Genomic DNA, 22,645 nt, shown 5'->3' on the forward strand with positions numbered 1-22,645 from the left:
ACATATCGGTGTCATTTATCGAACTCTTTTTGCTTTTTCAAAAGATAAAGTAGGATGATTTTTGAAATTTTCGTAAAAATAAAAAAGAGTACGAGTAGATTTATTGAAATATTTATACGATTACTATTGAAGAATGTCTTTTTTATGGCGTAGTACTTAAAGAAATTAAGGATATATTTCAAAATGTATGGTCCCTTTACCTTTAATGTTATACTACTTTTGTCATGTCTAACCTTTATTAAATAAAAGTTAGAAAAATTAATTCTTTCATGCATGAGAGAATAATTTTTTTTAAATGCTCCAATTTTAATTATAATATCAATAATTCACGACGATATTACGTGAATATAAATTATTATTATTATAATATTTATTAAATAATAACCTTAAAGTTGACGATAATCAAGAATAATAATAACCTTAATTTTGATTTGATGACGAATATGATTCTTTGTTTAGAAAACTGCTTGTTTTATTCCTAAAAAAAAATACTTTTTCGTATTTTATATTCAGACATATCTTAACAAACTTTATAGAGATAATATTTTCCCGAAAAAAAAAAAGGTATAGAGAAAGAAATTCTCGGTCGGATAGTTTGTGAGAAAAATACAAGAAATGTAAAGTTTAAATTTGAAAACGATACTAATCTTAACCTAATGGTTAAAATACTTAAAAGCATCTTTACGTCTTTCAAAAAGTGGAATATATTAAAATTTCACCAAATTTTATTGACTATTGAAGTATTTTTTTTTTTATAACGATTTGGTTCTTAGTTTTTCGTTTTGCACCAATATGCTCGATTCGATTTGTCGAGGTCCCAATTTAAACAAAAAAATATATATATTTAACATATTTAATTTTTAATACTTCGAAAAAGTTTACATGTACACTTTGTGGATAATTATGAATTTTGGATTGATTTTAAATTGTGTATATTTATTTTAAAATTTTAATTAAAAAATTAGTTTTGAACTTATAAATCGTTTATTAATTTTAATAATTATTATTAATAAATTTTAGATTCATTTTTTTAAAAAAGTAACTAATATTTTAACCAATTTGTATGATTTAAAACGATTCACGCCAATTATAAAATAAAATCATTATATAGAAATTATATTTATATATAATAATAATAATAATAATAATAATAATAATAATTTATTATATATTTTTTATGAAATTATTTGCACCTCCAAAATATATTATATTAAAGAATGGCTTACTCCTCCATCATGTTTTCACATTTAAAGAAAATGGATTCAATTTATTGGAAAAATAATAAAAATAATTTAATTTTAAGCTGTAAAAATATATAACTTAAATTTTGAAAATATTTATAAATAAAATAAATGAGATAAATAATATTTTAAGTTGGACCGAATTGAAAAAAAAAAAAAAAAAAAAAAAAAAAAAAAAAAAAAAAGTGGAAAATTAGAAAAAAAATTCAAATTTCTTTCTCTCTCCTCAATTTTTTTAGTCAAACTCAGTAAGAATGACGATTTGATATTTAGTTCATATTCTTTTTCATTCTATCTTATACCTTTTTTTTTATTATTATTATTACAATTTTTTCTTCTGAATCAGAATCATATGCTGTTGCTTTTTTTTTTTTTCTTTAATTAAATTATTTTAGAAATAAATATTTTTATAATCGAGAAAACTGTGATTGCATTTATTCTAAATTATAATAGTTTTGAATTTAGTTTTAGACAACTGTGATAAATTCAGTTCCAGATCTACCTTTCCAAAAATCATATGAATTTGTTTTATTTAATTACAAAAATCATAAAAATCAAATTTTAAACTGATAAATCCTTTCACTAATGTGATAAACTTCAATTTCAAATATTAAATTAGTTTTTTTTTAAATGAATAAAAGATATTATTACAATGAATTTCAACTCAAATTGAAGATTATTTATTTATTGAGAAAAAAATGGCTCACACGTCAGCAGTTTAATATTATCGTCCACTAATGTTTTCTTAAAAAGAATCATATTCTAAAATATTAATGTGCTGGCATGCAATAATTAAGTGATTGCTATTATTTTGTGTATCAAAAGGAATAAAAAAAGGAAGAATGTTGCCTTCGGAAACTTTATTAAAATATATGTTAAATTTCAAAATCACTTATTAAAAATATTAGTGATATATTTGAACCTGCCAGTTATATATATATATATATAATAATTTAATAATTTCAAATAAATTATGATGGAAGTTTTGATTTTAAAAAAAAATATATATATTTAAATATTTGCAACTTGCTTCGAATCTGGTTTTGGGCCCCTAGGCCTGACAGTGAAAATGGGCCGAACAAACGAATTCAATATGGGCCGAGTAATAAATGGGCCGAACACGAATTCAATTTGGGCCGAGTATAACGTCGAAGTCCATCAAATTTTCAGTGAATGATAATTGAAATTCAAGTAGCCAATTAACTGTGTAGTACAAAATCACCCATATCATATTTAATTAAAATATAATTTTGGTATTTGTATTTTAAATTTTGTTACTGTTTAGATGTTGTTTTTATAATTGTATTTGGTAAAGTTAGTATTCACAAAAACTCGCAGCAAAAAAGCACTCTTTTCCCTCCAAAAGGCTATTTGTGTTTAAGAAAAAGCAGTTAAAACTTGTAACAGAAACCAATCTTCACACACGCTGTCACCATCTATCTCCCTTTTTTCACAAAAAGCCGTCGCCGTCAAGTTGGCCGTGACGTCCGTCACCGGTAGGGACACAATCACCTTGCCACGTCCAAACGATGTCCTTCAACGCCGGCCGAACGTCTTCTTCACAGAACTTCGAATATTCCAGAGTATCCCCGGCCGACTTTGAAAATTCCACTATGGCAACTTCCGGCGCTATTTCGAACACCTCCGCCGTCACAGATAGCTTTCCTTTTCGCCCCTCCCCTGGACCTTGCAGCCGGAGCTTGAAGTCTTTCACTTCCGAGACCTTGAAGCTCAGTCTCTTCGCCACCGTCTCGATTTTCTCCATGATCGTCGACACTGAGCATCTCGATGTGAATATGGATCCCGTCTTCCTTTTGTTTTCGAATAAGCTCGATAGATCGAATCCCGATGACATCGTCGATATGAACTCGAACGCATTGAAGAATTTTGGCGTCGATAGTTTTGGACTCTCGGAATCGGAATCCTCTGTTTTCGCGGTGACCAATTCTTTCATCGTGAACGAGAGCGATCTCGAGAAATCTTTGCGGAACCAAGGAACTCGCGTGATTGCTCCGATTGTGATTCGTCTTTCTGGATCTACGACGAGGATTTTTGAAATCAAACGCTTCGCTTCAGCGGAGAACCATGGCGGACATTCGAATTCGGCTTTGAAAACCTTCTTATACATAGTCATGATGTTCTCATCCTGAAATGGAAGAAATCCTGCTAACAAAACATACAAAATCACACCGCAAGACCAGATATCGGCTTTGGCTCCATCGTAGCCCTTTCTTCTTAGTACTTCCGGTGCGACGTAGGCCGGAGTCCCGCACTGCGTGTGGAGAAGACCATCGTTCCGAAGCTGTTCCGGTAGAGCGGAGAGTCCAAAGTCGGAGATCTTGAGATCTTCGTTCTCATCCAGCAAAAGATTCTCCGGCTTCAAATCGCGGTGAGAAACTCCACGACTATGACAGTAATCGACGGCACTGATTAACTGCTGGAAATACTTCCGAGCCACATCTTCCTTGAGTCTTCCTCTTGCAACTTTGGCAAAAAGCTCACCACCGCGAACATAATCCATAACGAAGAAGATCTTCGTCTTCGTCGCCATTACTTCCTTCAACTCAACAATGTTTGGATGACGAACAAGACGCATAACGGAGATCTCGCGCTTGATCTGCTCCATCATCCCTTCCTTCTTGACCTGATCCTTGTTTAAAACCTTAATCGCTACACTTTCTCCAGACTCCAATTCTTTTCCATAATAGACCTTAGCAAAAGTGCCCTTCCCAAGCAACCTCCCAATCTCATATTTACCAAACAGAACATGCCTCTCCTCCATTAAAACAGAGAATCCCCAAACACACACACACACACACACACACACACAAACACACACACACAAATTTGAATCAAGGCCAATTCCAAATCTAGATCAGAAATTCACTTACAATCGTGGAAAAATACAGCGACGGAATCGAGGAAAGGACAGCGTAGATACCGATTCCGACGGATTCCATCGGGGAAATCTAGAGATGGTGTGTGAAATTATAAGAATCAAGGCTTGAAACTGGGAGAGATAGTTGACTGAAGAAGAGAGAAATAGGTAAAAACTGGGAACCGCCGCGATTCCTGGTTCTTGAGCACACAGAAAGGATTCCTTACCGTGGTTTTTGTACATGGAGGAGAAGCCCATGAGCCCCAAAAGTAGGCATATACACTACCTGTATTATAATAGGACAAAAATATAAATAATCTTAAATTCTTAAAATAAGTCCCTCTCTAAAATTTAAAAAATACCTATTAAATTAAAATTTTAATTTAGTATTTAATAAACTAAATAATTTTATAAATATATATAAAAGTGTTAAAATTTAAAAATTTTTATTTATAAAAAATATTATTAACGACATTTTTTAAATTTTATAATTAAAAATAAATTGTATGTGTATAAATTTATTTATTTAAAAAAATGTGAATATTAACCTAAAATTAATATTTTTATAATATAATTATAAACCATCAAATATCTTTGCCCACTTGGCTTTTCCCCTAACTAATCTCTTTTTTATTTTTATTTTTTTGGAAGTTTGGTTTAATCAACCCTTTGTAATTTGGCTGCTAGCAATGATGTCTAGCAACCATTAACCAATATATTTATTATACAAACATTATTTAATTGTCATCTATTAATTTAAATTATCATTTAATTTATTTTTATATAAAAAATTGGTTGATTGTGACGGGTTAGTCCTTATAATAGCGTTTTAAGATTTCTTAAACACTATATTGATACTAAACAAAATCTAAAAGAAAGTTTAAAAGCTGTCTAAAACACCCGTGAGAGTCATACTCCTAACTTAGCTCGCAATTGACTATAATGAACAATAGATTTACGTTATTAAATAAAAATATAATTGTGGGTATCTTAGAATTTAATATATTTGATAAGTTTTTTTTATTATAATTAATTTGTTGGTTTTGTGATTGAATAATTTAAATAAAGTTTACCATATAATTTCGAAATCAACTCAAAGGGGAAATAAAAAAATATTTTTATTATTGTTTTTTAAATTATTATTTTGCAATTTGGATAATTCAAATTTATAAAATTTAATGTTTGTAAATAGAATTCCTTTGTAACTTTAAAATCATATAGTTACTAAATTATATAAATTTTATTTAAAAATAATACTTATCAAATTACAATTTCATTACTTTTTTTTAATTAATATTAAATAGCTCGAAAATTGAACTTATTAAAATATATATATATAAAAATTCATCGTGTATTTTAGAACATACTATATTCTAGCTGTATAGTTTCGATACATAGTTAATTTAGGCTAAAAAATAAATGTTTATGTAAATTTCTTTTTAAAGATTATTAATGTACCTTTTATAATTGGATAAATTAATTTGAAACTAACAAAAAAAATAATAATTAATTTTTGCACTTTTCTGTTGAAAGTGCAAAAATTATTTGATTTGGTAAGGTTATAAATACATTTTGAATATTGGAATTTAAATTTTATTTTTCAATTTATCGATTTGATTGATTTGTTTGTTTTTTTTTTTTTTTTCCACTTAATTTAGACGCGATGGACCCCACCAGCTTGTCGGAAGCAAATTCTTTTATGGAAAAAGTCAAGAGCGCGTGGGACTTGGAAATCAAGCATTGTCTCGAAACAACCGGCGGTAATCCCGACCGGAGCATGGGGGTTTGCCGACGCGGATTATTTAGTCTTAAATTTTTTTATTATTCTCTTACGTCTCATTTAATTTCAGAATTAATAGATATATGGTAATTAAAATATATTTTAAAATAACACGTAAAATAAAATTAGTCTACATAAAAATATTATTATAATTTTATAGGATTAAATTATATTTATTTTTATTATATAAAACTAATTATTGGTAATGTCGTGGCTTTTTTATTTGTTTGAAAAATTAAAAAAATGGCAAATATGCACTTACCTGTAAGCGGTTGATGTTATCTTTTTGCTTGCAACTCCCTTTCGAAATCTCTCTACTCGTTTTCTAAATTTTTTTTCTTGAATCGGGGCTAGAGGCTCGAACATACGTCGTTTGGCCGTAGGCGACGCAAGAACGAATTGACTTAACTAATTTCTTGCTGGGAAGTGTGTGCCACACAATCGCAAGTCTGCTGTCATTAAAAGTGCGATTGTGTCAAGCTATTAATTATTTTATTTATAATTAAAGTTTAAATGTAATATTTTATTTATTTTCATTTTCATTTTGGAACTTTTCCTTATGAGAAACGAGGACAAAGCAAAGTAAAGCGCCCCCGTTGCCTCCAAGGGGCATCATTGGAATAAAATAAAAATAAATAAATCAGGTCCCGCTGGCGCGGCTCACTTTGATAAAGATTACCCGGCGCTTAGCCGCTCCATTAGCGGCTGCTCAATTTTTTAAAATTTTTAAAAGATTATTATTATTAATCATTGTATTATTTTATTTCTGAGGGGAGCAAAATTATATTATACGGAAAATAATGATAATAAAAAATAATTAAATACATGCCAAATTCAAAATTTAAAATTGAGATGTTTCCAATAATAATCCACATGGCGAGTTTTGATTGGTTTATTTATTTCCAAAAAAAATATATTATCGCGAGGAATTTCTGCCTTTTTAGTGGGAGGCAGCTCCAACTACTTAATTAGCTAAGGAAATTAATAATTTAGGTTAAACTCTATTTCCATTACACCAATAATTAAGGGTTTTAAAGTTAATTAAGACGGTCCCATAAAAGTTAGTCATGATAACCTAGCCACGCAACTTAAAGGGCAGGGCATGGGCAGCGACCTTCTAGCCAATGGTTTCGCACCACACCTCATTTTTGCTTGGTAATGGTTGGTGTGAAAGCTTCCATTCGTGTCGAGCCACGTACTACAACCCCCACCTTTCTTTCTTTTTAATTAAAAATAATTTATTTATTTTTATTTCAATTTGATCCTCAAAGAATAGTGTAATTTCAAATATATCCTCAAATGGGTCCCAAGAAAATAACTTGATAATTTTTATTGGTTTTATTGATTTTTATGTTTAAAAAAAAAAATACGAAGAGAAACAAAATTATAATTATGAATTTTTTATTATTTTAAAACATATAAAATAATTATAGAACGCAGTCATATTATTTATATTATTATTTTATTTAATAAATACAAAAATTATATTATTTTGTGAGGAATATTCTAGTAAGTGAATTTACTCCTATTTTTCAAATTGAGCTATAGTTTAAAAAATATTTTAAAAACATATTAAAAAACAAAAAAGCAGATAAATCATTACTTTTATTTATTTATTTATAAATAATTGTTATCAAATAAAATTTTAATTCGTTTAGAGTGCTAGAGCATATTTGGGTGGCCCCACATACAGGGAAAACGATATGATAAGCCATTATTTGGATTTGAAATATATATATTAGTTTTGAATATTTGGCAAGCCACGTAGGGACCTGAGAATTTTGTTTCTGTTGAGCGTGTCGACGTGGCCCAGTTAAAATCCAGCTGGACAATTTTTTCATGGGCAAAGACAGTGGGCATGATTGCCACGTCATCGTCACCACTACCAATAATTCATCTTTTAAGCTACAATGACATTTTTTCCATTGCTTTCGACCCATACATCACCCCATGTGCCACTCCAATGATAGATACAAGATTTTGCAGGTACCCGTTAGGTTGAAGTTGAGTTTATGTTTGATATGTGTTGTTTAGTATCGTTAACTTATGTTTCACAATAAATTCGTCATTTAATGTTTGGATGGAGGAAAGTCGGCCTACCTAAATTTTTCGAGCTTATGTAGAGTTGGCCCAGCTAAGCTTCTCGAGTTCATGTAAATGATTCTTAGCGGATAATTTAGAGATTCAAACCTCTAACCTATTGATCACCCGCTGAGTGTCTAGTTTTTATTTTTAATTACAAAATTGAAAATTTTCAAGCTTCCACTTAATATGTCTTTTAATTTTAAAAATATTTAAAATTAAAAAATTACTATGATTTAAGATGGAAAAAGCTATTTATCTAAGAAAATTACTAATTTACCCTTTTTCAGGTTAAAATCCGAAAACTACCCTTCAAAATTACTGTCATATTATTTAAAAAAAACTGCAATATTATTCTTATTATATACTCAAATCTGATATATTTAAAAAAAATAAAATATATATATATATTCCCTTTTCATTATTTATAATAATTATTGGAGTATTTGAGTGGGCTTAGATGGGCCCAACGAAATTTGGAACAGTGAAGCCCATAAAAAATGGGCCGAGATAGGTCCATTGAGCTCCAACTCCAATGTATTTTTATTTGTTTTTAATTACACTATTACGAATTTAAGATTCTACTTTCGTAGTTATGAATTTTAATCAGAGGATTTTGGTAATTTCACATTACTCCATAATGTTTTAAACTTTAAGAATTTTTTTATCCAATATATTATCTCAACTAATTTTAATTTTTACATAATATATTTGATATTTTTCAGAATTTCCGATATTTTCAGGCCCATTAATAAAACTCATAGCCCGCGCCCAGTCCAGTTACAGTTCCCTCCTCTCCCAGCTTCCTTCCAGAGAGAGAGAGAGAGAGAGAGAGAGAGAGAGAGAGAGAGAGAGAGAGACGTGGAGAAGTGCGGGAAGGGGCAAATTTGTGGAGCGAGAAGGTGAATTGCAGAACGTTGCAGAATGGACGAAGAACAGATAGCGAATTTTGTGTCAGCGTACTTGAAGAAGAAGGGTTTCAAAGAAACGGAACAAGCTTTTCAGGATGAGCTACGCCATAACAAGACTAATTCATCCTCTTCAGCCTCTTCCATTGACCTCGACTTCGCTAAGCGCTTGCTCTCCTTCTCCGAGTAATTTCTCTCCCCTTGTAATTCATCTCGATTCCGAACTTTCATTTGCATTTTGTTAGTTCTTATGTTGTGCGAACTTTTGAATCAGTCGAACCTTTGTTTGTTTTGTATGTTGAGAAATTAAAAAGTTTGAAATGTATTTTTTAAGGATCTAAGTAGAATTTTCTGTGGAGTGTTACGGACGATGGGTTTAAGAAATAGAGCGAATGGTTTCTTGTAGGATGAATTGATTTTAAATGCTTTTGATTATAACGACTAGACTTGTACCCTAGCTAATGTTCATCCCTTGAGAGCTACTTACTCGAAAATGCTGATCATATCTTGTGGGGTAGCGTATTATCAATTGACGTGTACTTTTCCGGAGGATTAGGAGCTTACAAGAAACCACTTCATTTAGAAGCAAATTACAAAAGATTACTGTTTAGTAACAGTTAGAGAGAGTCCATGATGGAGCCTGGAATTTGGACTTTTTTTTTTAATAAACTTCGTGGGACCTCCAAATCTCCATATCCATTTAGCTAAAATAATATAGGATGATTCCACATATTTCCATATTATTTTGTTTCACAAACCATGCAAAACCTCCAAATCCATTTAGCCAAGAGTGCTGAATTTCAAACAGAAATTTCCAATCTCAAAGCCTCCCAAGAGATGGGATAATTGGTTCATCTCCCAACTGACGTTATGCAAGCCAAAATCTCCTTTTGAACCTTTCCAAGAGGAATGTGGAATGAATTTGTCCAAAGATGTTGCCACCTTTGATGGTAATTTAAACTAAGGTAGTATGGAGGCATGCTAGAAAGGGTAGCTTGTATAAGAGTGTACCTACCTCCTTTTGATATGGAAATATGTTTCTATGTTGAGCTCTCTCTATCACAAGCTGCCAAAAAGATAAATAGGTTGAAAGCCAAACATAGTCTACAGCCAGATCTAAAGCAGCCAATTCAAAATCACTTAGAATATGTAACATAGTCTACACACACTCTCATTACACATGTTTTCATTTATGTAACTTAGAAATTTTCTTTGAGATCTCTCTTGGCTTTTGGTTTAGAAGGATAGCAATAATATCATGGTTGCCATCCTCATTCTTGTTTATTTGCTTCTTTCATTAACATATTGTATTTTATTGAACAGAAGTATTTATAGAGTTTTTTTTTGCTCTTTATTGTTTTTGTTTCCAGAGTAGAGAATATTCCAGCCAGATACCTTGAAGGATATAGCAAGCTTAGGTCCTGGGCTTACAACTCGCTAGATTTGTACAAGGTAAGTAGTTGTTTAATTTTTTCCTTGAATTTATGATTCATTCTAAACTTTTCCTTCCGATAATGAGAACTTTAATTCTTGCATTTCAGCATGAGTTGCTTCGTGTGCTATATCCTGTGTTTATCCATTGCTTCATGGATCTTGTGGCTAAAGGACATATTCAAGAAGGTTTGCAAACTAATCTTTCTTTTATAATCTCATGTAATGGAGATACCTATGATTAATTTTTTATTATTTTGCTTGTTATCTTCCAGCTCGAACCTTTTTCAATAGGTTCCGTGAAGACCATGAAATGTTGCACCTACGAGATCTACAAAAGTTGGAAGGCGTACTATCTCCTTCTCATTTGGAGGTTTGTTGTTAACCAGTAATGACTTTCTTATGTTCCTGTCATTGTTTTGTGGCGATGACACTGGTTTTGACATTACGATGATAATATATTCTAGGAGATGGAATTTGCTCATTCTCTAAGGCAGAGCAAAGTTAACATAAAAATATGCCAGGTAATCACTAGGTTTTCAATCATTATTTAGTATCATGTTCATGATTATCATTCATTTGCTCGATTATCTATCGGTCATTTTAGATCTCTCATGAACAGAACTGAACTAATCAAACTATATTTTCTGAAAGGTTTTATTTTCCAATTATGTTGTTTAGTACTCCTATGAGATGCTACTCCAATATCTTCATAAGACCCAAACCACAGTGATACTTGGGATTATCAATGAGCGTATCAACTTCCAAGGTCTGTTTCCTTTTAACACTTGCTTCAGATCGTCTAGTTTTTATGCAAGTTGTAAGTGTTTTATCTTCTGCTTCTATTATAAGCTTCATCTGGTTTTGCAGTTTCCCCTGGTCAGCCTAGCTCAATATCTGATGATGCTGAACTTGTGACACTCTCGGGAAGCACCCAGGAGACTGCCAATCAGATAAATAAAAAAGAAGTCCAATGGGGGGTGGGTGGGCAAACTACCAACTTACTTAGCCTATACGTTCTGATCTTTGGGTTGTTTATTATTATGCTTGGTTGTGGTTTTTTCTATTATTATTTTGTTGATAAGCTGTGACATCTTTGGTCCTTTTCTCAATTTAAAATGTAGAAGTTTTCTCTAAAAGAATTAAAAATTATGTCAAAATGTAAATTACGGCAACAATCTGTATGTGCTGTTTATGGGTTTTCTTTTCTCTCTTCTTCCTTTCTTTCATTTTAATTTTTTCTGATTTGACATCCTCTTCAATTTCAAATTCCTTGATTGTTATATTTAAATTTATGTTGGTAATAGTTACTTGAAGATTCTTTAGAAGAACGCTTGGAGAAAGCTGCTGGTTTGCTTTCAGATTCTGAGAAGGCTGAGGTAGAAACCAAGGATGGTGATGTGGATGAGAATAAGGTACCTGTGGTGATTCTGTGCTTCTTATCTTTAGCGGATATACTGTCTTTTATCTATAAGTTGTTATTAAATTGCTACTATTTTATAAATCTGCATCGTATTATTGTTTATTGTAAAATCTCATGAGTTGCATGTCCTCATTTGCTTGTTTAGAAAAGAACAACCGAGGGAGGAAAGCAAGGTGCTTCAATTAAGAAGGTCAAGAAGGACAAGACTGCCGGTGCACCTGGGAAAACTCTGAGGGCTGAAGCTAATTCTGCATCTATGGCGCCACGAGTGAAGCCAGAGCTTGCTTTACCTATAATGTATTTTCTTGAATCTTATGTTATTTTGTTGCTACAGTCATAAAATATAGCTCTTAGCTAAGTGATTACTGTACTACTACAGCCACACTGCTCTTCCTTGCTATTGATTTGTCGTGTTGATTGCTTCCAGTACAACAGAGGTGGAACAATCTATTCTTGAAGACTTGAGAAACCGTGTGCAGTTGAGCTCTGTTGCTCTGCCATCAGTCAGCTTTTATACCTTCATTAATACACACAACGGGTATCCATCAAGTTTTCTTTCTGTTTCTGCTATGTCAACAGTTTATTCAGTCTCAATGCGCATGCAGTTGATATCATTTATTCTGATGTAGTTTAAACTGTTCATCAATATCTCATGATGGAGCTTTAGTTGCTGGTGGATTTTCAGACTCTTCTTTGAAGGTAGGTCTTCTTTTTAAGTTTCTTAGGGTGGCCTAATTATTATTTGCTCACCTAAAAAATCTTGGTGGTTCTCTGCAGGTTTGGGACATGGCAAAGCTGGGACAACAAGCTGGCAATAGTAAGTCTGTTAAAATAAGTTGAGCTGCCATGGGCGGTCTTTTCTGTTTCTGGGTTTTAGTTTTTATTATCATACTGTTAATATCTTATGCTTTTAAGAAAAATTATATATAAAAACCTTTTCATGTATGTTGGTGCTCATTTCAATATTCATGTGATATAACAATAGCCAGGGGCTCTGGAACACAGATTAGGTTTGGTTATTTCAAGGCATTTGTGTTTATCCTAGTAAATTGGTGTAGATTTATGAATATAAACTCATGCTCAAATGTCAAGTTTATACTCATTACTAAAGATATCATGTTATTGTTATTTCATGTGTACTCTTTATGTAAAGGAATGCCAGTAGAGATCTTTCTGGTTTTTCATAATATGTACTGAAGTTGTATAAAATTTTATAGTGCTTCTGATTTTCCCTCCACCCTTTTCCTTAATTCTTGAGGAATTTCTTATCTCCTACTTCATGAGAATTGATTCGTCGTTTCATTATTCCAGCTTTGAGCTAAGTCACCAATTGTTTAGCATTCCCCCTTCCCAGATTTCATTATCAAATAGAACAGCTTGCTTCCTCTTGGTGTCACACTAATCATCATCATGAATTGTTTTTTCTAATAAATTCCTTTGCTCAGACATTTGAGAAGAGAATTTGACTTTCACTATCACGTCTATCAGCTGTTTTGCAGGATGAAAACGACATGTCTACTAGTGATCCAGTTACAGGGCATACAAGTGGGAAGAGGTCTTATACATTATTTCAAGGTCATTCTGGGCCTGTTCACTCTGCCACTTTCAGTCCCATTGGGGACTTTGTTCTTTCATCCTCTGCAGACACAACTAGTATGATCGTACTGGCCCTCTATTTTCTTTGAAGTTTGGTTATGATTTTCTTTTTTTAGATTTTGAAAGTTTCTGTTTTCCTGCTGCAGTTCGATTGTGGAGCACAAAACTAAATGCCAGTCTTGTTTGCTACAAAGGTCACAATTACCCAGTATGGGATGTTCAGGTAAACATTTTATATCAGATATCTATGGTTGTGGCGTAGGTTAACTGGTATGTAGGTTACCTGTATTAGTTAGAGGAAGAAGGAATGTCTGGCAATGCCTCTACACATACCCACAACTTTTGATTATGGTTGGATTCTGACTTCTTTTTCTAGTATTTAAAGAAAAAAACCAAAGCACTAGGTGAAAAAGTCACAACACAAGCAAAGAAACACAGATGCATTTTTCTAAACGATCAAGTCTTGGACAGAGCAAGAAAATGTTCATTATATATATATATATATATTTCTAAGATATATGAGTTGAAGTGAATGGCATTTGCTTTGCTTGGGTCAGTACATGGTTTATTACTGGGATGACACCGTATCTAAAAGAGTTTTGTCTTGCTACTTATTCCTTCAAATGCTGGTCCCGTCTGTTCAAGGTGTCGTGCCTGTATTTCTAATGTCATTACTTATCGCTTTTGTTGTTTGTTTTCAAATTCTAGTTTCTTAATTCTTATGAGTAGAGAGGTTGCTCACTCTTTTTTTTTTTTTTCTCAAGCTTCAGTAGACTTTTCTGTTTATACTTCATTTTAATTTGCATGTGGTACTTGGACTTTTCTACTTTTAGATATTTTGTGCAATGTGAAAGATTTCGTCGTTATATTTAATTTCCTGGTGCAGTTTAGTCCGGTTGGACATTATTTTGCTAGTTGTTCACATGATCGAACTGCAAGGATCTGGTCTATGGACAGAATTCAACCTCTAAGGATCATGGCAGGACATCTATCCGATGTGGATGTGAGCAGTTCATTCTTTATTCCTTCTCTGATCTTTAATTGCTTATATATAAAGTTGGGAGCGGTCGTTAGAATATTCGAGCAGACAGTAGTACCATTTTTCTTCCTACCTGTGTTGTCTTTTCCCCCTCAAATTTAAGCATTATTCTCTCCCTGCGTACAGTTGTGTTCTTATTTGTAACTAGTTTTCTTCTGTATCGGTCCCTCTCTCTTTAATGATGGAAGTTTTTACACTGATTTCCGTAGTTTAAAACCTCATCTTCAAGAATTAAATATTTAAGCTTTTCCAGATCAACTCTTTTTTGTTGTCTGATCCTAGTGTTTCTGGTATAATATGATCCATGACAAATCTTACATCTTCAGTGTGTTCAATGGCATGCCAACTGCAACTACATTGCAACTGGGTCGAGTGACAAAACGGTTAGATTGTGGGATGTCCAGAGTGGGGAATGTGTTCGAATTTTCATCGGTCACAGGAGCATGATCCTGTCTTTGGCAATGTCACCTGATGGTCGGTTCATGGCATCCGGTGATGAAGATGGTACGATTATGATGTGGGACCTATCAACTGGTCGCTGTGTTACACCTTTGATTGGACACACATCATGCGTTTGGAGCCTTGCTTTCAGGTACATAAAAGAAAAATTCCACCCCCTCTCCACCTCACCCAATATCCACGCAAGTAATTATCCAATATTTGATGTATATTCCATTTCAGTTGTGAGGGCTCTCTCCTTGCCTCTGGCTCTGCCGATTGCACAGTGAAATTATGGGACGTAACTTCAAGCACAAAGCCAGCTAGAACAGATGAAAAGTGAGTTCTTCCTAAAATAGTTTAAGATGTTTCAGTTATAATTATTTAACATTTGCATATTAAACGTCTCTGTTCTCGTTAACAGCAAAAGTGGAACTGCCAATAGACTTAGATCCTTGAAGACTCTACCAACCAAATCAACTCCAGTTTACAGTTTGCGGGTATCAATCGACAGACTAAACTAGCATTTTTTAAAATTTATTTCTTCCCATAACATTTCCCTAAATAATTATATCTTCTTTCTGATTCAGTTCTCTCGGAGGAATCTCTTATTTGCAGCTGGGGCTCTCTCCAAAAGTGCATCAACGGCTTGACACTCTTCCTTTGTAGTCCATATTTAATAAACTTTTCCTGATAAGATCTCTTTTCTAACGTTCCATTTATTGGCAATTTAATAGTGTATCATTTCCAGCCAAACTTTTTGTGCAAAAGGACGTCTTGACATTATCTTATCCATGTAAGAATTATTCTGTTCATTCCAAATTTTGAAGTGAAATGACTCGTACCTGCAGGGCTTACCTCACCTCAAATGATTGTACTGTTAATGGGAATAAAGACGAGAAAATTTGCAGCTAAAAAGAATTTTGAGATAAGAAAAGTGTAAAAGGATATGAACTGTTTGTTCAATAGGGTCTTTGAAAAGGGGGAAAAACAAGTGCATAGATAAAAGACGACGAGAAAGTGTAAGTACAGATAAGAAAGTGCCAAGCTTTCACTGTTACTCAGGGTAGTGAACAGGCTGATAAAGGTAGAGTACAGTATTATACCTGAATTGATGGCATCTGTTTTACTACTTCTGCCATTTCAGTTTCAAATTGTACTGTATCTTTTAGTCTTGTTCTTCATTTGGCATTCATGAAAAATTGAACTGTTCATGGAAGCCCATCTAGAACAGTAGATTCTGACTTGGTAGAGGCAAGCTAAGAAATGATTCTCATGTTAACTGTTTATCAGGGTTGGAGATGGCAGTGCACATTTACTGCTAAAGCTCAGTAAGTATAAAGTATAAAGCAGTGCACTTTTGGATGCCCTACTACTTATAGGCCATTTTCATACATTACATCATATGTTTACACATCTTATTCTCTTGTTTGGAGCTTCAAACTTCACTCTCATTGGTTGTTTATACTGCAATTTCATCCATACTTCTAATGTCTGTGATTATGTTAGCACGAACCGATGAGATTACGTGTTCTTCCATCGTCTTCTCGGTTCTTGAGCTCCTCCTTGGCAGGCTGCAGCACACCATTATTCAACCAAAAGATATATGTATGTCTAACATGAATTCTTATAATGACGAATTGTTGACTGGAATTGTTGTTTTTAGATGAGAACTGATCTACTTGGGATGTTACAATTACCTTGACATTATCCGAGTCGGATGCTAATATATTTCGTTTTATGATCATCACAGAATCCACAACAGGCAACTGGCAAAGGAAGTTGTTGGCTTACATTTTATGATCAAATGCTACTTATCTGAGTGTGGAAGTCCAAAAACCAATAGTCCTTTTTAGATGAATGCTCAACTCAATGCCCTGCATTAGAAGAGTAGACATCAGTTCATTGAACCCTTTCTCAAGGTTTATCCGTAGAATGTGTTTGTCGTATGATTCTACCATTTGATGTACTAATTCCTGTCTCCTTCAGTTTCATCCTCGTTGAGATGGGGCGATGGGCTTTGAGACGACCTCCATCCGTTATTCAGGGATCGATATTTCATTGTCCTTACTTATCCACCATATAAGTCTGAATCAAGAAAATGCCATTATCATGAGATCTGTGATGCAATGGTAGTGTGTTTGACTTTCAAATCAAACTGGAAGTGAGTATTCAACCAATTGAACTCTTCGAGTTATACCCAAATAAATTATTAGAACTTTCTTAATAACAAAATATTTTAGCAAGAAATATTGATTCAACTGCGGCATAAGCAATATATTCATAAAATCATCCACCATTGAAGAACAAACTTTCACACAAGATCTTTCAAGTACTTGATTTTCTTGTGATGAAAGACTATGAATAAGCAAGGATAAACCTCAATAGCTCAAGAAATGTTTAATACTTAATTTATCGAAGATTATTATTTAAGATGATGGATAAAGCTCAAATGAAAAATCACTCTGACTTACGTTCAGAAAAACATTCTTCAACATGAATAAGATGCACATTAAACATTCCGTACGGTTGAATGTTCGATCTCTTGCTTCATACTTATTGAACTAAAAAAAAAAAAAAAAAAATATCGTTCATTATTTCATTGATAGAGAAGGCTTATCACATACCTCGAGCTTGCACAAGCTTGTAGACTGTAACTAGTAATATATACCACAAACGCCAATCTCTCAAACGACCTGACTTATATAATCTATAGTTATTCAAGCTCGATGTGTCCGAGATTCAACCTCCAACCAAAATGAAAATGATGAACAAGACCAAAACAAAAGGAGATATATAAGCAGTCAATGAAGTCATAATTAATTTCCAAAATTAAGCAAGAAAAAAAAAAAAGATCCCACTAATAATATTTTTTTGTCACTGCAATTGACGTACGGCTGTCTTAAAACATAAAACATTTAAAATTACCAGTTTCATTGTTGACAAAACCTGCATAAATGAATCATCTTGTGCTTTTCTTTTGTAGATCCTCCCCCATTAGCTTCTGTTCTAAACCTCAAACAAAAGAACCAAAGAAGAACAAGAACAACAACAACAAGACATGGACTTAGGTTTCCACTTTCAGATCAAAACCAATTGAATGAGAATTATTGAGCCCAAAAATTTGATTTACATCTCAACATCACAAAACCCATCTCAATTCTCACATGAACCATCATAATTGAAGCATATATGAACAATGAACAAAAATTAGACAAAAAAAAAGGAAGAAAATTGAGTATTTGGGGAGGAAAAAAGAAGGAATTGGCGATGGAAGCTGACAGACAGAGAAGTGAGCACGCAAGAGCAATGGCATATTGTTATACCAAAAGCCTCTGTGTGCTCACTCTCTTCTGTCAACTTCGATTCTACAAACACCATTCCTCAAGAACAACAACAACAACATCAAAGATCAAATTTTGGCCAAATGGGTCCAATCAAATCACTAAAATCTAGAAACCCAGATGAGGAAATTTGCCAAAAATGTCAAAAAGTATCAAAATTCTCACACACCCATATGGATGTTCTTAATAAATTAGGGTTTTGGGTAAAAAGATGACCAAAAAAGCAAACTTTTCTTCTTCTTTTTTGCATAATTATGGTCACAAACATGAAGCAGATACAACATTTCGCCATAAAATGGTCATTGGAAGAACATAAACAGAAACAGAAACAAAAAAAAAAAAAAAAAAAATGAAAGCTTTTGAGATGAGAGAAAGTACACAAAGCTTTGGGCTTTGGCCATCTTATCAATCACACTGTGTTCTTGATGTTCTTCAAAGCATTCAATCAGTTCATACAAAGAGAGGGGAGAGAGAAATTTTAAAGCTTTCTAAAAGTTGTGGTTGGATCATGCATTTAAGGGTTAAGTCTGTCACCAATCTCGACTCATCATCATTAACAATTTGATAACTATTTATCTTTTTAAAAAGCTTTTTCATTTACCCATATGGTATAAACCGCTCTCGTTTCACGTCAAAAGTTCAAATTTTCATATCATCCATTTAAAGGGCCTAAAGAAGCCCGTCAATCATTTAAGGTCAGAAGTTCAAATTTTCATATCATGCATTTATAGGTCTAAAAAACGTCTTACCAATACACACCGGTCACGAATCTCGGCTCACCATTATTAAAAATTTGATTGTTATTTATCTTTTGAACAACGTTAGATGTTCAAATTTTCATGTTCGAGCCAGCGTTGTCCTTTAAAAGGTACAAGAAATGAGAGTAAGAGATGGATAATGAATCCCTGCCGTTGGATTTTGGTTGTACCATTAGAGAGTTTTTATGTCTTGTTGGGAATTGGGCTCGATGGGACTGCGTCAAGAGAGAAGTCAGTTTCCTTCTTTCTTTGTTTTAGGGTATTCTTTTGTTGTGTTTCTATTTTGTTGGTGCTTTTTGTGTGTGTGTGTGTGGATGAAATGGGTTCCTCAACCTTCATTTCCCTGACAACAAATTGTGATGCTCATTGCCTCCCTCCATTGGGAGAGTGATAGAGAGAGAAGAGAAAGCGCGGGATAAGATGAATTTGAGTTGATTCGGTTTGACCCGAACTATCTTCTGAGAAATCTATAAACCGACCGAACTCATAAAGTTTTCATTTATTTGAACAAAACCCACTTCAAATAAGTTGATAACTTTGTGAGATCCCATATCGGTTGGAGAGGAGAACGAAACATTCCTTATAAGTACGTGGAAACCTCTCCTCGTGAGACTCACGACGATCCGTAACGGGGAGGAATTTATGAACCGACCTAATTCATAAAGTTTTCATTTATTTGAACAAAACCCACTTCAAATAAGTTGATAACCTTGTGAGATCCCACCTCAGTGGGAGAGGAGAACGAAACATTCCTTATAAATATGTGGAAGCCTCTCCTCGTGAGACTGACGACGATACGTAATGGGCCAAAACGGTCAACTGTGTTTCGAGGAATTTATGAACCGGCCAAATTTATAAAGTTTTCATTTATTTGAACAAAACCCACTTCAAATAAGTTGATAACCTTGTGAGATCTCACATCGGTTGGAGAGGGGAACGAAACATTCCTTATAAGGGTGTGGAAACCTCTCTTTTCTGGATGCGTTTTAAGACCATGAGGTTGACGACGATACGTAACGAGCCAAAGCGGTCAAACTAACCAACCTAATTCATAAAGTTTTCATTTGTTTGAACAAACCCAATTCAAATAAATTGATAACATTGTGAGATCCTACGTCGGTTGGAGATGGGAATGAAACATTGTTTAGAAGGGTGTGAAAAATATCTACATCGGTGAGGCTGATGACGATATGTAACGAGCTAAAGGTAGTGGTGGGCTTAGACGATTACGTTGATCGAATTCTTGAGGTCACCGTATCTTTTCAAACCGTTGAATAGAACTATTCTCGAGAAAAAAGAAAAAAAAGAGTAGGGTTTGGGGACCAATGTTTAATTTGGTAAGGTTAAAAGCAAGGGCACTTTTGTTATGATGAATAAAGAAATTAAAGAAAGAAAGAGAAGGAAAGTGTTTGGTAATGGCTATGTATGGCTAAGGGAACCTCCCCTCCCATCTTCTCTTGCCCTTTCCAACCTTTAAAGGTTAGTCCTTTGGGTTTAGGGTTATTCCTAGGGACAAATTAAAATATTATATTATGTTGAATTAAAAAAATAAAAATAAAAATAAAAATAAAAATAAAAGCCTTTATTAATTCCCATTGAGTCCCACTTTTCTATTAAGGGACTAAGTGTTGGTTGCCATGCATGGACCACTCCTTTATTACTCAATTCATTTTATGTCACCAAACTAAATTTCTCTCTCTCTCACGTGTTTCATACATACACGTGTAACTGCACAAATCCAAATCCACCGCTAGTCGATATTGTCTTTTTGGGCTTTCCCTTTCGAGTTTCTGTGATGTCTCACATTGGTTGGAGAGGAGAACAAATCACCATTTATAGCGGTGGATCTGGGTTGTTACAAATGGTATCAGAGCTAGACACTGGACGATGTGCCAACCTTCTCGCTGTTCCCCGAAGAGGGGTAGACACGAGGCGGTGTGCCAGTAAGGACGCTGGACCCCAAAGCGGGTGGATTTGGAGGCGGTCCCACATCGATTGGAGGAAGGAAAGAGTGTCAGCGAGGACGTTGGGTCCCAAAGGGGGTGGATTGTGATGTCCCACATTGGTTGGGGAGGAGAACAAACCACCATTTATAAGGGTGTGGAAACCTTCCCCTAACATACACGTTTTAAAGCCTTGAGAAAAAGCCCGAAAGGGAAAGCCCAAAGAGGACAATATCTGCTAGCAGTGGATCTGGGCCGTTACACTTCCCCTCGGACATCACAACACCAATCTTTTAAGGTTAATACTCATCTTAATTCAAACAACGTTCAAATCTAATAGACGTGTGAAAAGACATTAAGGGGTTAGTGAGAAATATATTCGTAATAGCTCAAGTCTACTACTAGCATATATTATCCGTTTTGACTCGTTACGTATGGTCGTTAGCCTCACGGTTTTAAAGCATATCTGTTAGGGAGAGGTTTCTACACCCTTATAAAGAATGTTTCGTTCCCCCTCCAACCGATGTGAAATCTCACAATATTTATCTCGGGAATACTTTTCGCCTATGTCAAAAAAGATTGTCGAACTCTAAATTTAAACGTCAGCATCCTCGCAAAAGTCATAGGTTCGAGTTTCTATCCCTATATATATGTCGTAATAATGTTTGGTTTTAATTTGATTCGATATAAAAATGATTTGAGATTTAAAAAAATATTTTGAGGTGTCCATGGCCATGGGATCCTTTGTCTAGGAATCTTCACAAGTGGGAAGAGAAATGAATTGGATCGGCAAACCCCATGTGAGAATGTGTCGGATCATGCCTCCAACATCATAAACCTTAACATTATATATTTACTTTCCCTTTTTTCTTTCCCATCTTTTAACCATTTCGTAAATTTCGAAATATCGTTTAAATCCGTCCACAAAAATTACTTATTATATCATTTCAAATCAAAGGTCAATAATTTAATCTCGACCCATACAGTAAATATTTTTAGAAGTGGTCGTGTTTGAAATTTACTGTAAAAATGTTCTTACAAATCAAAAGCACTTAAAATAAAAATGCTCCTAAATAGATTATTTTAATGATGTTAGATAATTTTTTTTCTTATAAATTTTTTAAATTCATAATTATTATACCAAATAAAAAGATTAAAATATCGATTATATATATATATATATATATATATATATATATATATATATATATATATATATATATATATATGTCATTTAGAGCCAAACCTTCTTCCCCAACCCTACCTTTAACTTCCTTTCTCTCTCCTTAATGCTATGTGACATCAGCTTCCACCTACCACCCACCTTTGACCAAAAGTTGACCCTACAAAAATAAATAATTTAATTATAAAAAATAATGTTGTCATATATAATTTTTTATTCAAATTTACATTTTTAAAATTAATTTTGAAGTATGTGAAGTCAACTGTAATTAATATTTAATTAATTAAACAAAACCAAAGTATTAATATTTTTTTTTTTTTTTTTTTTTTTTTTGAGTGATGAGAGTGATATGGGAATCTTAAATTGAAAGGCAGAAAGAGAAGCACATGGTCTCCAAACAAGTACTTTGAATTGAAGTGGAGAGTAAAGTATTTGTAGCACTATCAATTATGGGGTGTCCTATTCATCTCTCTCTTATATTACCCTTTTGGTATAGACAAAATGATCTTCATCCTTACCTTTCATTATTAAAAATACATATTTAGGGTTAGTTTTAGATATTATTCTCCCGACTCGATCAAGAGGTTGGGTTTATAGACGT

The 22,645-nt window shown here is 33.3% G+C and overlaps 2 protein-coding genes and 2 long non-coding RNA genes across 9 annotated transcripts; 2 read left to right on the plus strand and 2 right to left on the minus strand.

The window, feature by feature from the left end:
* Positions 1-2,573: 2,573 nt before the first annotated feature.
* On the minus strand, positions 2,574-4,362 carry LOC111797305 (CBL-interacting serine/threonine-protein kinase 5). Its single transcript, XM_087125077.1, has one exon. It carries the CDS (start codon positions 4,021-4,023, stop codon positions 2,692-2,694), a length of 1,332 nt encoding a protein of 443 aa, XP_086981203.1. The 5' UTR covers positions 4,024-4,362; the 3' UTR covers positions 2,574-2,691.
* Positions 4,363-8,773: 4,411 nt separating this feature from the next.
* TAF5 (TBP-associated factor 5) lies at positions 8,774-15,678 on the plus strand. The gene is made up of 19 exons (XM_023680170.2): positions 8,774-9,075; positions 10,260-10,341; positions 10,431-10,509; positions 10,596-10,693; positions 10,788-10,844; positions 11,002-11,089; positions 11,191-11,300; positions 11,628-11,735; positions 11,889-12,040; positions 12,171-12,281; positions 12,373-12,442; positions 12,521-12,560; positions 13,232-13,396; positions 13,486-13,562; positions 14,226-14,342; positions 14,705-14,970; positions 15,060-15,155; positions 15,241-15,316; positions 15,407-15,678. Exons 1-19 carry the CDS (start codon positions 8,906-8,908, stop codon positions 15,467-15,469), a joined length of 2,025 nt encoding a protein of 674 aa, XP_023535938.2. The 5' UTR covers positions 8,774-8,905; the 3' UTR covers positions 15,470-15,678.
* A 165-nt stretch (positions 15,679-15,843) lies between these two features.
* Positions 15,844-18,657, minus strand: LOC111797220 (uncharacterized). 6 transcript variants are annotated; one of them, XR_015421552.1, is made up of 6 exons: positions 18,539-18,652; positions 17,745-17,825; positions 17,444-17,563; positions 16,775-16,904; positions 16,611-16,693; positions 15,844-16,390 (listed from the first exon to the last, which is right to left on the minus strand). It is a non-coding gene; the product is annotated as an uncharacterized LOC111797220 (long non-coding RNA). The 6 variants fall into 6 exon arrangements; XR_015421553.1 differs by having other exon boundaries at positions 17,745-17,820; positions 18,539-18,651; XR_002815500.2 differs by having other exon boundaries at positions 17,444-17,820; positions 18,539-18,657.
* On the plus strand, positions 16,288-16,932 carry LOC147792136 (uncharacterized). Its single transcript, XR_015421554.1, has 2 exons — positions 16,288-16,424; positions 16,570-16,932. It is a non-coding gene; the product is annotated as an uncharacterized LOC147792136 (long non-coding RNA).
* Positions 18,658-22,645: the final 3,988 nt, after the last annotated feature.

Source organism: Cucurbita pepo, chromosome 6 (genome assembly GCF_057944985.1).
Source record: "Cucurbita pepo subsp. pepo isolate OVF chromosome 6, ASM5794498v1, whole genome shotgun sequence".
NCBI lineage: Eukaryota > Viridiplantae > Streptophyta > Magnoliopsida > Cucurbitales > Cucurbitaceae > Cucurbita > Cucurbita pepo.

Excerpts from the sequence above, each read along its gene's own strand:
- LOC111797305 (XM_087125077.1), bottom strand. The coding sequence starts at position 4,023 with ATGGAGGAGAGGCATGTTCTGTTTGGTAAATATGAGATTGGGAGGTTG.
- TAF5 (XM_023680170.2), top strand. The coding sequence starts at position 8,906 with ATGGACGAAGAACAGATAGCGAATTTTGTGTCAGCGTACTTGAAGAAG. Across the intron at positions 9,076-10,259 it reads CGCTTGCTCTCCTTCTCCGA|AGTAGAGAATATTCCAGCCA; the intron begins GTAATTTCTCTC and ends TTTTGTTTCCAG. Across the intron at positions 10,510-10,595 it reads TAAAGGACATATTCAAGAAG|CTCGAACCTTTTTCAATAGG; the intron begins GTTTGCAAACTA and ends GTTATCTTCCAG.